Source organism: Xenopus tropicalis, chromosome 7 (assembly GCF_000004195.4).
Source record: "Xenopus tropicalis strain Nigerian chromosome 7, UCB_Xtro_10.0, whole genome shotgun sequence".
Classification (NCBI taxonomy): domain Eukaryota; kingdom Metazoa; phylum Chordata; class Amphibia; order Anura; family Pipidae; genus Xenopus; species Xenopus tropicalis.
The window spans coordinates 55,642,343-55,657,874 of record NC_030683.2 but is presented as its reverse complement, the minus strand read 5'-3'; the positions used below and the strand labels follow the sequence as shown (position 1 = coordinate 55,657,874).

Here is a 15,532-nt window from a genome sequence, read left to right as displayed (position 1 = left end):
TTAGCAGAAAACTGCACAGGCTCGGGGTTCATGTAACTGAGTGATCCTCTTCCTTCACTTGACCTTCTTCGGAATCCCGGGGGCCAGTGTATATGAAGTAGAGTGAAAAAGGTCATTAATAAACAAGTAAAGGACCAAGGACTGACCCCTGCAGGGTCTGCTTACAACACTGGCCCAATTAAAAAATTTTCCATTTACCACCACTCTTTGTAATTAATCCTTCAGCCAGTTTTCTATCCAAGTACAAATACTATGTTCTAGGCCAGTGCTGTCCAACTTCTGTGGTACCGAGGGCCGGAATTTTTCCGACCTACGTGGTGGAGGGCCGATAATGGAAGCTAATTTTAAGCACTCCCCTTTTTGAAACCACACCCGTGTTATAACATGACCATACCCATATTAATGGTTGTAGTACAGCAAAAACCTGCCATACTCTGTCTTCCCTACCCTGCCTGTGTGTGCCATACTCTGCTTGCCGTATGCTGCCTGTGTGTGCGCCATACTCTGCCTTCCCTACCCTGCCTGTGTGTGCTATACTCTGCCTGCCCTACGCTGCCTGTGTGTGCCATACTCTGCCTTCCCTACCCAGCCTGTGTGTGCCATACTCTGCCTGCCCTATGCTGCCTGTGTGTGCTATACTCTGCCTTCCCTACCCTGCCTGTGTGTGCCATACTCTGGCCGGTGTGTGCCATACTCTGGCCGGTGTGTGCCATACTCTGGCCGGTGTGTGCCATACTCTGGCCGGTGTGTGCCATACTCTGGCCGGTGTGTGCCATACTCTGGCCGGTGTGTGCCATACTCTGGCCGGTGTGTGCCATACTCTGGCCGGTGTGTGCCATACTCTGGCCGGTGTGTGCCATACTCTGCCTGCCCTGTGCCATACTCTGCCTGCCCTGTGCCATACTCTGCCTGCCCTGTGCCATACTCTGCCTGCCCTATGGCACATACAGGCAGCATACAGTGACACAATGCTGGCACTGCTTCTACAGTCTGCACAATAACTATATATTAAAAAACTTTTAAATGCAGTACCACCTCAGTATATGTTATTTTTGTAGTGTGCAGGGATTATTTATGGGTTTCTACTGCTCCTACAGTCTGTCTGAGGTGTGAACAGTAGAACAATGTGGGTAATTACAGTCTGAGCCTGAGGTGTGAACAATGCGGAGATTAAAAGGTGTGAACAACACAGGGTATTACATTTTTAAACAATACAGGGGGATTATAGCCTGAACCTGAGGTGTGAACCATGCAGGGGGGGCAGTTAATCACAGTACTGATACCATTTAAAGCTTACACAAGAGTAAGCCATCAAAGCAGCTAGACAGGAGGGGGGTCGCAGGCCGCCATTTGGACAACACTGTTCTAGGCCAATAATCCTCAATTTTATCATTAACTTTGTGGGGTACTGTATCAAACGCTTAGTCTTGCAAGATCTGTTATGCACAAAACCATGCTTGCACAAATTTATAGTATTGTGATTTGGAATGTATTTGAGTACCGTATCCGTTATTACCCTTTCCAAAAGCTTTCCTTCTACTGATATCAGACTAACGAGCCTATAGTTTTCAGGCTGAGAACGGGATCCTTTTTGAAATAACAGCACCACAAATAGCCAGTCTCTCAGCACCATGCCAGATTTCAATGAATCCTGAAAAATTAAGTGAAGAGGTTTGGCAATCACAGCGCTAAACTTGTTTAATACTCTGGGATGAATACCATCCAGTCCTGGCCCTTTGTTTACATGTTCAAGTCTCTTTTGAATTTCCTTCTTAGTGACCCATGCATCCGTAGTTATATGACTAGAATTGGGTTTATTAAAAGGGAAACCTTGATTAGCTGGCTCCTCAGTTGTAAATACAGATGAAAAATAAGCATTCCAAATTTCTGCTTTTTCTCTGTTATTGTCAATCAACTGATAATAAGAGTCTCACCCTTTCTTGTTTTTTTTTTTTATTTTTTACTATTTACATATTTTAAAAAATTTTGGATTTCTTTTACTCCTAGCTGCGATACCCCTTTCCATCTCTATTTCAACTTGTCTGATACCTTTTTTGCATTTTTTTACCTTTTATTAAGTTTTGCTTTGTGATGTCTTTCCTTGCTTACAAGGGGAATATACTGACTTGTATGCTTGCTAAGCAACATTTTAAATAAATTCCAATTTCTTTCTGTGTTTAACCGTGTGAAAAGCGTTTCCCAGTTGACACATTGCAGAGATGCCCTTATACTGGCAAATTCTGCATGTCTAAAGTTGTGTTTTGGTTACACCCTTATAGAGCTGTCTCTGCAGCATTATCTCAAAGGAGACCATGTTATGATCACTGTTAGAAATGTCATCAAAATTGCCAGTATTAGGAAAGCTTATGGCTTGGTACTTTGGAGTAGAAAGACATGTGTACCCATTTTAGATTCAGGGGGGAATGTGTACTTTCAGAAAATAAATGGTTTTCTGGGGTGAACATACAGTTTTGTAGCTGCATCCCACATAAAATGATGTAAATAGGTTGATTTTTGCAAGTGCTGAAATGACAGGATAGATCATATTGGGTGTCTTCACCTTGGGCCCCCTAAAAGCCACATATTTAGGTAAACCTATACACATTGGGCATATGACTGTTAAGTGGACCCCTGGCATTCATATTTAGAATGTTTTATCTTGGTAAAGTGTAGGAAATATGATGCTGCAAAGTGGAAGCTTTGAGGTGATTTTCGGAAATGTTATCAAAATCACCAATATTAGGAACTGCAAAAGTTTGGTACTTTGGAGTAGAAAGACCTTTACCCATTTTGGACTTGGGGTAATGTAAACTTTCAGAAAATATATGGTTTTCTAGGATGAGCATATTTTTTTTTTTTACCCCACATAAAATGCAGTAAATGTTGTTTTTGCAGTAGCTGAAAGGGCACCAATGACAGATCATATGGGGTATTTTTATTTTGTAACCCCTGCATTCCGACTTCTCTGTTAAAGTTCGGCTTTTTCACTCTACTGCGCATGCACGCGAAGAAGGAAGCGCTGCTGCTACCCCGGGCTGGTGCTGTTCTCTCAGATTAGGGGCACCAGCCCGGGGTAAAAGGTAGGCGATTTAAGTCACTTGGGGTGCCTAACATTTTGGCACTCCCAAGTGACTTTGCCTTTCCTTGTCCTTTAAAGCACAGCTAACACAGTGAATAAGCAGTATTTCCTATTTGTGGACCATGTAAAGCATGATGGATGGAAGAATGACTTGGTCAACCCCTGCTTTGTAAGATTCTTTCAGAAAATGTAAGAGATCTTTGCAGTGGAACATATTGAGGGTCTCTTTTCAGTTGCTGTGTATTCATAATGTATAATTGAAATTATACAAATCTTCAGTTTTAAATCTTTTTTTATTCTTTCCACTCTTGCCTTAACTTTTTCTACTGATTGGGTTTTCATCCTCTCTCAAGCTCTTCTCTGGTCAAGCATTAATTTTGTAATGTAAACCTCAGGGTTTGCATTGTGCTACAAATAAAACAACTATATTTAACATATGAAATTAGCAACCAAGATATGGTCTCCTCTTTGGGTTTTTGGGGCTCTCTCTTTATGGCTGATTTTTAACTTGGTGTTTTTCTCCCTTTTTTTTCTTTGGCCTTTTTCTGTCTACTTTCTTTCTCCAGCTTGGGGTCTCTCTTCTCTATATGGATGAGCCAGAGTCTGAAAGTCCGGCCAGTATTTTGGCCTCAGTGAGAGCTCAGGAGGCACAGTTTGAGCTGCTGTCTCGTGCTCTGGAAGAGGAAAGGAGACACATCACTGCTCAGCTGGACCGGGTGTGGGTCACTCCACAGGAGCCACCCCTGACCAATGGCTCCCACACCCGTTGCCAGCAGGTAATAAATTAACTAAATTTCTTTGTACAGGCATCCTGCACAAGTTTTTCCCAAAGTATTGAAATTGTTGATTTTATTGCTACATAGAGAAATATGTCTCAAATAGTAAGTAACAGCACTCATGTTGAATCATTATGTTTTTATGCCAACAGTTTTCAATGTAAAGAAGGAATAAAATAGAAGAGAAAGATCGCAAGGTCCCTAGGCAGCACAGGGTATGAAAGGGGTTAATACACACTTTCCTCTAGGACAGGGCTGTCCAACTGGTGGCTTGTGGGCCAGATATAGACTTCCAAAAGACATTTATGGCCCAGTCTGATTTAGGGCACCCACTACATGTTATGTTGGACATAGAAATGAAGGTCCTCTTCCCAGTATTAACCCCTCCACTTTTCCATCCTGCTTCCTGGAGGTAGAATGCCAGGCAGCTCTGCTCCCTTACAGTTTTTTTTTTTTACTTTTCTTGTATTGGCATGCTTCAGTGTGATCATACATAACTAAATAGGCATGCTACAGAGCTACAGATTTTTTACTTAACTGGAATTAACAGCCACACGGACCGTTATTGCCTAATTAATTATTACCTACTTTAAATTAGCTTAATACTAAGCTGAATGGAGCCGCCTTAAATGTCGTTCTTTAGTTTAGAGAGTAATTAAAATGTATTTTTCACTATCCCATTGCCCCAGTCATTGGTGATCAGCAGTGGCCAGTTTCCATGATTTGCCTATTTAGATATATTGTCCCAATCATGCTAGCTCTTTGCCCACATTGCCCAATTTACTTAAAAGACACGCACAGGTAAATATTTCAGCTGCCACACTATATAAATATATTAAATGGTGCCCAGTTGCTGTTTGGCCGCCTAATTACATACTGCTCTTTGCACTACCTGTGTTGTCTCTACACCTTTCTTACTTTTTGCTCCTTGCTGGGACTGGCCTGAAATTACTCCTGCTGCAGCTATGTGACTAAAGACCAAACAGTAATAAATATAGTTACAACACTATTAAGTTTAAAAGCATGCCCATTATCAAGTTCAACCAATATTACCTCTAATATCTTCTCGGCTGTGTGCACAGAAAATTCTTTAGTGCACACAGTTTAAACTGCGCATTTTTAAAAACTGTGTGCTCAGGTCAGAATAGATATAAAATTCTGTGTTTTCACACAATTCTTTGTGCGCACCACAATTTGTTGCGTGTGTTGGCCTCAAAATGTGTGTGCGTGCACAAGAACACACCATAGAGGGAACATTGAGTTCAACCATTTGAACTAGTACAGTAAATCCTAGTTACAGACTTGCAGTTGATTCAGAGGGATCCTAAAACCCCTCCCTAAATTTGACCCTTTACCTCAGAGAGGCGGGGTAAATCTTTTCCAATGGCAAAAGGCAATCAGCCTCGTCCCTGTTCCATTATTGTGGTTAACATTAAAATCCTTCTATGTTTAAGCTAAAAATTACCCAACCCTATTTTTAAAACTTAAGTTGAAAGCTTCCATGTGTCTGCACTGCGACTGTTCTAATAAAGCTAACATTAATTACATACACCAGAACTGTGCATAAGATATCTATCTATTTATCTTATGCATAGTTCTGGTGTATTAGGGACAGATATAGCTGCAGATGTGTATCTAATCTGGGGAATTGAGAAACAGATATTTCAACAGTAATAATGCTTAATAAATTCTAGACTGTTATCATTTTGTTGAACAATATAAAAGCAGTGTTGATGGCATGTAAGACAGGGATCTTTATAACTCCGTGTAAACATAATCTGGTGCAAACTGCAGCAATAAAGGAAACGGGGATAACCTAACGCATATGGTAGCATAGATATCTGTTAAGAGTAGACTTTGTACCTGAGGTACATTGTGCTGTGGGCAGGGAAGGCTGAATGACTCATGCGAATCAGCATTTCTCATAATTCTTTGCACGTCTCTTTCACCACCTATCCTACATTTTGAATTGATTGGTAGCCTTTTTTTTTTTTCCAGCAGCTTTCAGGGGATAAAGGGAAATCTTCCTAGGTGGCAGATTTGACACCTACTATGCCAAAAAAGCCACCAAAGCACCCCAAGGACAAAGAGGTCACTCATAATTGCAAAATGTGTAAAGCAGCCTTAGAACAGAGTGAGGACACTGCTATTTAAAAAGGGACTACATTTATTTTATTTATCTTTAAAATTACTCTAAACAACCCTCAGAATAACATACCTTAGTCTTTGCACTCAGTCTAATCTGGTTTCTGAATTAAAGGAGAAGGAAAGGCAAAGTCACTTGGGGGTGCCAAAATGTAAGGCACCCCCAAGTGACTTGAATCGCTTACCTTTTACCCTGGGTTGGTGCCCCTCATCTGAGAGAACAGCATTAGCCTGGGGTAGCTGCAGCGCTTCCTCCTTCCTGTATCGCTAGCGCGCGCATGCGCAGTAGAGTGAAAAGCTGAACTTTAACAGAGAAGTCGGCTTTTCACTCTACTGTGCATGCACCTATTGTGTTAGTCGCAGCGAAACGAAGGCGAAAGGAGGAAGCGCATCGCTCCAGGTACCCCGGGCTGGTGCTGTTTTCTCCTAACAGGGGCACCAGCCTGGGGTATGAGGTAAGCGATTAAAGTCACTTGGGGGTGCTTAACATTTTTGCACCCCCAAGTGACTTAGCCATTCCTTCTCCTTTAAGGGTAAGAATCCATGGAGTTGTTCAGTTGATAGATCTCTGCTATCACGGGCCACTAACTACTCTGAAATGGCTTTCCACTTGCAGCAATAGGAGTCGCTGGTGGAAAGCCCTTACATCGCATCACTTTCCGAAGTCACACAAATTTGCCTGCAGGAGCAATGCGAAGGGCTTTCCACCAGAAAATCCTATTGTTGCAAGTGGAAAGCCCGTAGAGATCTATTATGGGCAACTGAACTGCTCCGTGGTTGAAATCTCCAGCTCCTTTCCTCTACTTCCTGATACAGCATGATGCCCCGGCCCTATTCCTGCTGAGCTTTCCTTATCTTTTTGACTTCAAGATAGTCGAAGAGGAAAGTTTTCTGGGGATGCACAGAGAACCAGGAGCCAGTGTACACCAGCAGCTTTTTTTTTTCTGTGCTCATTCATGACTGCACGCCTTATTGAAAACACACAAAAAACAAAATTATGAAAGTGCTTCACAAACAAATTGTATGTACCCAAATTGCAATTCATATCTGTTGAAAAGTTCATACCAGCGTTCCATGTTTAGTAATACCTATAAATTGTTCTAAAACTGAACAAAAAGTTTTACAGATTGACAGTGCCGGGAGTTATAGTTGAATCAATTAAGATGCAAGTGCAAACAATCCATCAATAGTGGTTTAATCCTTTTCTAAAATATTTATCTAATCGGCAAATATTAAAAACTTGTGATAACATATTTGTAATTCGTATTTCATTATTACTGTAGTGCATAACTTAAAGTGTTTACAAGAATCCAAAATCAACTCCTGCCATATGTTTTCAACAAAATCCATGCTGGTTCATATATAGTGTATCTAATCTGGGAAATTGAGAAACGGATATTTTAACAGTAATAATGCTTAATACACTTTGTTTGTGAAGCACTTTCATAAGTGCCTTTTTCTGTGTGTTTTCAGTGAGTCATGCAGTCATGAATGAGCACAGAAAAAAAACTGCTGGCGCACACCGGCTCCTGCTTCTCTGTGCACTCACAGAAAGATTTCCTCTTCGACTATCCAGTAGTCGAAGAGGTAAGGAGTGCTCAGGAGGAAGAGGGATTGGGCTTCACACTGTGCCAGGAAGTAGATAAAAGGAGCTGGAGATTTCAACTTATAATTCAGAAACCTGATCAAACGAAAGGACCCGCAGAATAATATACGTTTGTCCCTGAATTCAGAGTCATGTTAAGGTCATTTGTCAGAAATATTGAACTACAGACTGCTAATTTTTTTTTTTTTTAGGATTGTTACACAGTTTTGCTTGGTGCTGGATACGTGCCCTTATGTAGGATGAAAATAAGGCATTAAATCAGCAGCAAGCTTATAGGAGAAGGAAAGGTAAAAATCACTGGGGGTGCCAAATGTTTGGCACCCCCCAGTGATTGTAATCGCTTACATTTTACCCCAGGTTGGTGCTCCTGTTAGGAGAAAACTGCACTTATAATTCAGAAACCAGATCAAACTAAAGGACTCGCAGAATAATATACTTTTGTCCCTGAATTCAGAGTAATTTTAAAGAGGAAAAAAAAACTTCTTAACCCTTTTTCCCAATTCCTGACTGGTTTCAGCCCTTCCAGGCTTCCTTCATCACCATGGCAGCATTAATTGAGAAACTGGCCTCAGCAACCTTTCACTGCTACAGCAGGTTCCTTCAGCACACAACCAGTACCTTCCCTGAGGAAGATATAGAACCTTCATTCTCAGAGGAAGTGGGGGCATTGCAGGATGACGCTAGCCAATAGGGAGACCAAGATTCATGCCGTTTGATGCAACTAACTCCCACAAATCACAGGCAAACGCTGTTCTTTCTCCTTTGAATATGTTCCCAACCCTGGGTATCCAGGATGAACCGAAGTAGACTAAACTGTAGAGTTATCAAACTGTAGATATTAAAGTGGAATGGAAAACACCTGATAGGAAACTACTTGAGGATAAAACATTGGATGCCCTATCACTTTGGCCAATAGTACAAAAACAAATGGGAAACTGTTTCAGCAGCAGCCTTTAAGCCCACCATTGCCTTGGCATGTGCAGCTCCTATAGCTGGAACAAGCTACAGTCATATGAAAAAGTTTGGGAACCCCTCTTAATTCTTTGTTTTCTTTATAATTGGATGAACTTTCAAAGTAGTAACTTTCTTTTAATATATAACATACCTCATGGAAACAGTAGTATTTCAGCAGTGACATAAAGTTTATTGGATTAACAGAAATTTTGCAATATGCATCATAACAAAATAAGACAGGTACATAAATTAGGGCACTCGAACAGATGTATGACATCAATACTTAGTTGAGCCCCCTTTTGCAAATGTAACAGCCTCAAGACTCCTCCTGTAGCCTTTGATAAGTGTATTCTGGATGGCGGTATATTTGACCATTTTGTCTATACAAAATCTCTCCAGTTCAGTTAAATTTGATGGCTGCCAAGCATGGACAGCCTGCTTCAAACCATCCTATAGATTTTCCATGATCTTCAAGTCTGGGGACTCTGACGGCCATTCCAGAATATTGTACTTCTTCCTCTGCATAAATGCTTTTGTAGATTTCGAACTGTGTTTAGGGTCATTGTCTTGTTGGAATATCCAACTCCTACATAACTTTAACTTTGTGACTGATTCTTGAATATTATCCTGAAGAATTTGTTGATATTGGGTTGATTTCATCCTACCCTCGACTTTAACAAGGGCCCCAGTACCTGGACTAGCCACACAGCATGATGGAAGCTACACCAAATTTGACAGTAGGTAGCAGGTGTTTTTCTTGGAATGCGGAGTTCTTTGTTATGACCAAACAACTCAATTTTTGTCTCATGAGTCCAAAGCACTTTCTTCCAAAATGACTATGGCTTGTCTAAATGAGCTTTTGCATACAACAAGCAACTCTGTTTGTGGTGTGAGTGCAGAAAGGGCTTCTTTCTCATCGCCCTGCCATACAGATGTTCTTTGTACAAATTGCACTGAATTGTGGAATGATGTACAGATACACCATCTGCAGCAGGATGTTTTTGCTGGTCTTTGGAGTTGATCTTTGGGTTGCCTGTAACCATTTTCACAATCCTCCGCATATGCCGCTCCTGTATTTTTCTTGGCCTGCCAGACCTGGGTTTTAAAGCAACTGTGCCTGAGGCCTTCCATATCCTGATTACATTCCTTACAGTTAAAAACTGACTGTTTAAACCTCTGAGATAGCTTTTTGTAGCCTTCCTCTAAACCAGTGCTGTCCAACTGGCGGCCCGTGGCCCCCCACCTGTCTGGCTGCTTTGATGGCTTACTCTTGTGTAAGCTTTAAATGGTATCAGTACTGTGATTAACTGCCCCCCCTGCATGGTTCTCACCTCAGATTCAGGCTGTAATCAGACTGTATTGTTTAAATATGTAATCCCCTGTGTTGTTCACACCTTTTAATACCTGCATTCTTCACCCCCTGCAGTGTTCACACCTCAGGCTGTAATCACCCCCATTGTTCCCCTGTTCACAATTTAGGAGCAGTAGAAACCCACAAATAATCCCTGCACACTACAAAAAGAACATATACTGAGGTGGTACTGCAATTAAAACGTTTTTTAATATATAGTTATTGTGCAGCAGTGCCAGCATTGTGTCACTGTAGGCTGCCTGTGTGTGCCATACACACAGGCATCATAGGGCAAGCAGAGTATGGTCCAAAATAGCACAAAATACCGGCACAACAGGATTTGTTTTAGCGGGATAAACCCTGCTGATTTTAATAGTAGCAAAACATGGTTTGCTACTATTAAAATCAGCAGGGTTTATCCCGCTAAAACAAATCCTGTTGTGCCGGTATTTTGTGCTATTTTGGATCGTGGTGGAGAGTGCCGACGTCTCAAAGTACTGTGCACCAGGTGGAACAGAGTGGAAAGGCCAGGGTGTGCTGGTGAGTGTGGATTGGCAAGCAGAGTATGGCACACACAGGCAGGGTAGGGAAGGCAGAGTATGGCACACGCAGGCAGAGTATGGCACAAACCAGCCAAGAATGGCAAACACAGCGAAAGTATGGCACATGCAGGCAGGGTAGGGCAGGCAGAGTATGGCACACGCAGGCGAAGTATGGCACAAACCAGGCAAGTATGGCACACAGGCAGGGTAGGGAAGGCAGAGTATGGCACACACAGGCAGGGTAGGGAAGGCAGAGTATGGCACACACAGGCAGGGTAGGGAAGGCAGAGTATGGCACAAACAGGCAGGGTAGGGAAGGCAGAGTATGGCACACACAGGCAGGGTAGGGAAGGCAGAGTATGGCACACACAGGCAGGGTAGGGAAGGCAGAGTATGGCACACACAGGCAGGGTAGGCCAGGCAGAGTATGGCAGGTTTTTGCTGTACTACAACCATTAATATGGGTATGGTCATGTGATAACGTGTGTCGTTTCAAGTGGGTGCGGTTTCAAAAAGGGGAGTGGTCAAAACTGGTTTCCATTATCGGCCCTCCACCACGTAGGTCGGAAAAATTCCGGCCCTCGGTACAACAGAAGTTGGACAGCACTGCTCTAAACCATTGTTTTCAGATCTTTTGAGAGTTGCTTTGAGGATCCCATGCTGTCATTGTTTAGAGGAGAGTTAAACAGAAGCACAACTTGCAAATGGTCACCTTAAATACATTTTCTCATGATTTACATGCATTCAAATTAGCAAAATTACAAGGGTACCAAATTTCTGCACAGCCAGTTTTTAAATTAATTTTATACAGCTAAATACTGCTTCACTAAAAATCTTTGTTCAGAAAACGCCCCTGTACTCAGATGTTCCTGGGAAATGAAAGACATACCACTGTTATCTTTTTTTGTTGAAAGTGGAGTAAATTATTATGCAAGCTGAGAGGGGTTCCCAAACTTTTTCCATATGACTTTATCTCTGCTTCTAAAGGTAAGAATTTTGTTAAGCACAAACACCATTTAAACTTAACATAGTAACATAGTAAGTTAGGTTGAAAAAAGATGTACGTCCATCACGTTCAACCATAATGCCTAAATATAACCTGCCTAACTTCTAGTTGATCCAGAGGAAGGCAAAAAACCCCATCTGAAGCCTCTCTAATTTGCCGCAGCGGGGAAAAAAATCCTTCCTGACTCCAAGATGACAATCTGACCAGTCCCTGGATCAACTTGTACTAAGAGCTATCTCCCATAACCCTGTATTCCTTCACTTGCTAAGAATCCATCCAGCCCCTTCTTAAAGCTATATAATGTATCAGCCAGCACAACTGGTTTAGGGAGGGAATTCCACAACTTCACGGCTCTCACAGTTAAAAAACCTTTCTGAATATTTAAATGGGACCTCCCTTCTTCTAAACGGAGTGGGTGCCCTCGTGTCCGATGGAAGGACCTACTGGTAAATAAAACATTAGAGAGGTTATTATATGATCCCCTTATATATTTATACATAGTTATCATGTCACCTCTTAAGCGCCTCTTCTTCAGTGTAAACAAACCCAACTTGGCCAGTCTTTCTTCATAACTGTGACTTTCCATACCCTTTACCAGCTTATCACAGAAAAAGAGGAGAGCACCTTCACACAGATGAAGGCTGAAGCAGTTCATCTGCGTGAAGGTGCTCTCCTCTTTTTCTGTGATATTCCAAAAAGCCAGGCGGTGGGCTATTGGGGATTGACGCATCGTGCCGTGTGAGCAGTAAGGCTGATCGTTTATATATTCAATTTTCTGGACTCCTTTACCAGCTTAGTTGCCCTTCTCTGGACCCTCTCTAATTCAATAATGTCCCGTTTGAGCACTGGAGACCAAAACTGAACAGCATATTCTAGATGGGGCCTTACCAGCGCTCTGTAACAGGGAAGAATAACCCCCTCCTTGTGAATTTATACCCCTTTTAATACAGCTTAAAACCTTGTTCGCCCTATGGATTTGCCTAGTGCAGTCCCATTAAGGTTATAAGTGACTTGCATATTTTTACATCACAGGTGCATGTCCTTACATTTATCCACATTAAATCTCATCTGCCACTTAGCCGCCCAGATTGCCAGTTGGTCAAGATCCTGCTGCAAGGATGCCACATCCTGGATAGAATTGACTGGTCTGCAGAGTTTTGTGTCATCTGCAAACACTGAAACATTGCTTGTAATACCCTCCCCTAAGTCATTTATAAACAAGTTAAACAAATGTGGACCCAGTACAGAACCCTGAGGGACCCCACTGAGAACCTTACTCCAAGTAGAGAATGTACCATGTACCCGATCCTGTAGGCAATTTTCTATCCATGTGCAAATGACTTCACTAAGACCAATAGACCTTAGTTTAGAAAGCAGTTGTTTGTGGGGAGCGGTATCAAATGCTTTGGCAAAATACAAATAGATCTACTGCATCCCCACTGTCCAGCTTCTTACTTACCTCATCATAAAAAGCAATTGGTGCATCTCACTTCTGTGTAATGCCTCAATTGACATCTTTTTTTCTGAATTAAGTTAAATTGTCTTCAGCAGAGGGTTCTCCTTACTCTAGAAAAAGAGTGTAAACTTCAGCTTCCAACACGGTGAGTCACCATCCTACTGTACACCTGCACCAGAGCATGCATGTGTGTCCTCAGTTTAATTACCTCATCGCACATTTCCACATGAGAACACTACTACTTGAATTTCTTTAAATAAAGAAAATGGCCACAGGCCAACCACAACTTCAATGCTCCTTTTACATTTTCCAACAGTGTACAAAGTTCGCTCCAGCAACAGCCAAATCTCCCAAGAGGCCGGCTAGGGGTGGGTGGCTTCTTCGCATACAAGACTATTCAGTTCCAGAGAAAGGTCCACTCTCCACATGAACATATTGGAACTCGCCCCATTTTACTTTCCTCATCCACTGTCACCACATCTACAGGTCAAATCAAACGCCACTACTGTGGCTCACATCAACCACCAAGGGGCAGCATGCAGCAAGGCAGCCTGTATAGTGGTGTCTTTAATTCTTCAGTAAGCAGAAGCCTGCACCTGCATCCTAACAGCAACCAGCAGTACTGGGCCAGCTGAACTATTAGGCACACTTTTTAAGTTTTACCACCCTACCCCCAGGGGAATAGTCAGTGTTCATCACCTCACTGCCTGATGCAAGTGGACCATATTCAATTACCAAGGTGGGACTTCAACCTCATATGTGTTTCCTCCGACTCCAAAAATCCATCCAGTTCTACGCAGACTTTACCTGTTCCCAACAGCCATTGTAATCACTGCGTACTGGACCCAATGGGCATGGTTTTCTGACCTACGCAAGCTCTTAAACACACCTCTGGGCTCCCGCCAACAGAGTGGGGGTACCCTGGTCACTGAAGTCGCATGAATAAATACTCTTACTTGATTTTCTCCAGGATGGCCTAGAACATGGATTAGGTGTCAGCTCCCTCAAAGTATAAAATATTGGTTCTCCCAGTATTCTTACAGAAACAATTATCCATATGCTGCAGGCAGCTGACCACATGAGACCGCCATAGTGGTGGTCTCTATCTCCCTGGAATTTAAACCCTGTGCTACAACTCTGCAGGTTCTTCCCTTTGAGCTTCTTGCCCCTATTGATATTGCATTCTGTATGTTGAAAACCAACTTTCTTGTGGCTATCTCTTCAGCGTGATGAGTTTCAGAACTGGGCACACTCAGCCATAAATCCCCATTCTGCATCTTTCACAAGGACAGAGTGGTTCTTAGGTTGTTCCTCCATCATACCAGGGGTCTTGTCCACATTCCACCTTAATCAGGAGATTTTTTTTTCCATCCCTCTGCCCTAAACTTACCAACTGGAAGGAACAGCTCCTCCACACCAAATGGCTACCACCAGGAAACTCAATGCTCTTTTGTTCTCTACAAACCAATAGGACAGGGCAACAAGGCATCCAAGGCTTAACTGATCAGTGTGTGGGGATGCAAGAGACAGAGATGGAGGGAAAAATAAAGACAAGGAGCAAAGTTTGGGGAAGGGAGACTAAATTAGAAAACTTAGAGGATAAGGAGGGAAGTGAGAATGCAGGAAAGGGGAGAAGGGAAATAGGTATTAAAATTGAGAAGAAAACTCTTAAAGTTGGGCTAAATTAGAAAGGTTCGGTCTAAACGTATGTGAAAATCCAAATGTATTTTTTTATATACAGACCAAAAGGAAGACATATAACACATACAAACTAGGGATGCATAGAATCCAAGATTTGGCTCGATATTTGGCCTTTTTCCAGCAGGATTCAGGCAAATCATTTTTTTGAGGTTTAACCCTTTCAAACCCTAATTAGTATATGCTAATTAGGATTCGGTTTGGTATTTGGTTGAATCCTTTATGAAGGATTCGGGGGTTTGGCTGAATCCAAAAGTGCATTCGGTGCATCCCTTATACAAACCATTTTTTATTTTTCAGAGTGTAATGCACTTGGGTCTTGAAGTTATGCGTTTATATTGTAGACTCGATTGGGCAGGACCCTATTTACCTCTAGTATCAGGTTTTAGTTGTTGTTGGATATAAATCTAGTCTGTATGTTGCAATTCTAAAACTGGTCTTTAGTTATTGTGGGTCTGGGTTAATAAGTAAACTAAAATAATCTATAACTGTTCAAAAGGATCTACACTCCATATTAAGTAAATCGTCATTCTTTAAAGATCATAACTAGGTATCCAGTTACGATAAAACTTATTTCTTTTTTTTTTTTACTAGGTAAGTCCAACTCAAAAGAAACTGTCAAAAAGGTCTGTGCAGGTCAACCTGCATGATCTGCCCTCTTCCAACCCTGTCCTAAATAGCTTAGAGGGCAAATTCCAGCTCATGAAGGTTGAAAAGCCTTTCTTTAGCTTATAGTATATGGGTCATAACTAATTGTGCAGTTTAGTACAAAAGTTAAGAGAATTAGCTCATCTCAACAAAAAAAAAAAAAAAAACCCTGAATGTTACTTTTTTATATTAATGTAATATATACCCTTATTGCAACATGCAGAAAAGGAGATATAAAATTATACTTAAAGCAGAATGGTTTACTGATATT

The 15,532-nt window shown here is 41.8% G+C and overlaps 1 protein-coding gene across 9 annotated transcripts in view; it reads left to right on the top strand.

The window, feature by feature from the left end:
* Positions 1-15,532, top strand: part of ctnnd1 (catenin delta 1) — a 72,211-nt gene that overhangs the window by 8,927 nt on the left and 47,752 nt on the right. For 6 of the 9 annotated variants that reach the window (XM_012960396.3, XM_012960397.3, NM_001126073.1 and 3 more), the window contains 1 exon segment: positions 3,646-3,855. The exons of the other annotated variants lie outside the window; for them this stretch is intronic. In XM_012960396.3, coding sequence (XP_012815850.1) covers positions 3,667-3,855 — 189 coding nt within the window. In that variant the 5' untranslated portion in view covers positions 3,646-3,666. 9 annotated transcript variants of the gene reach the window in all.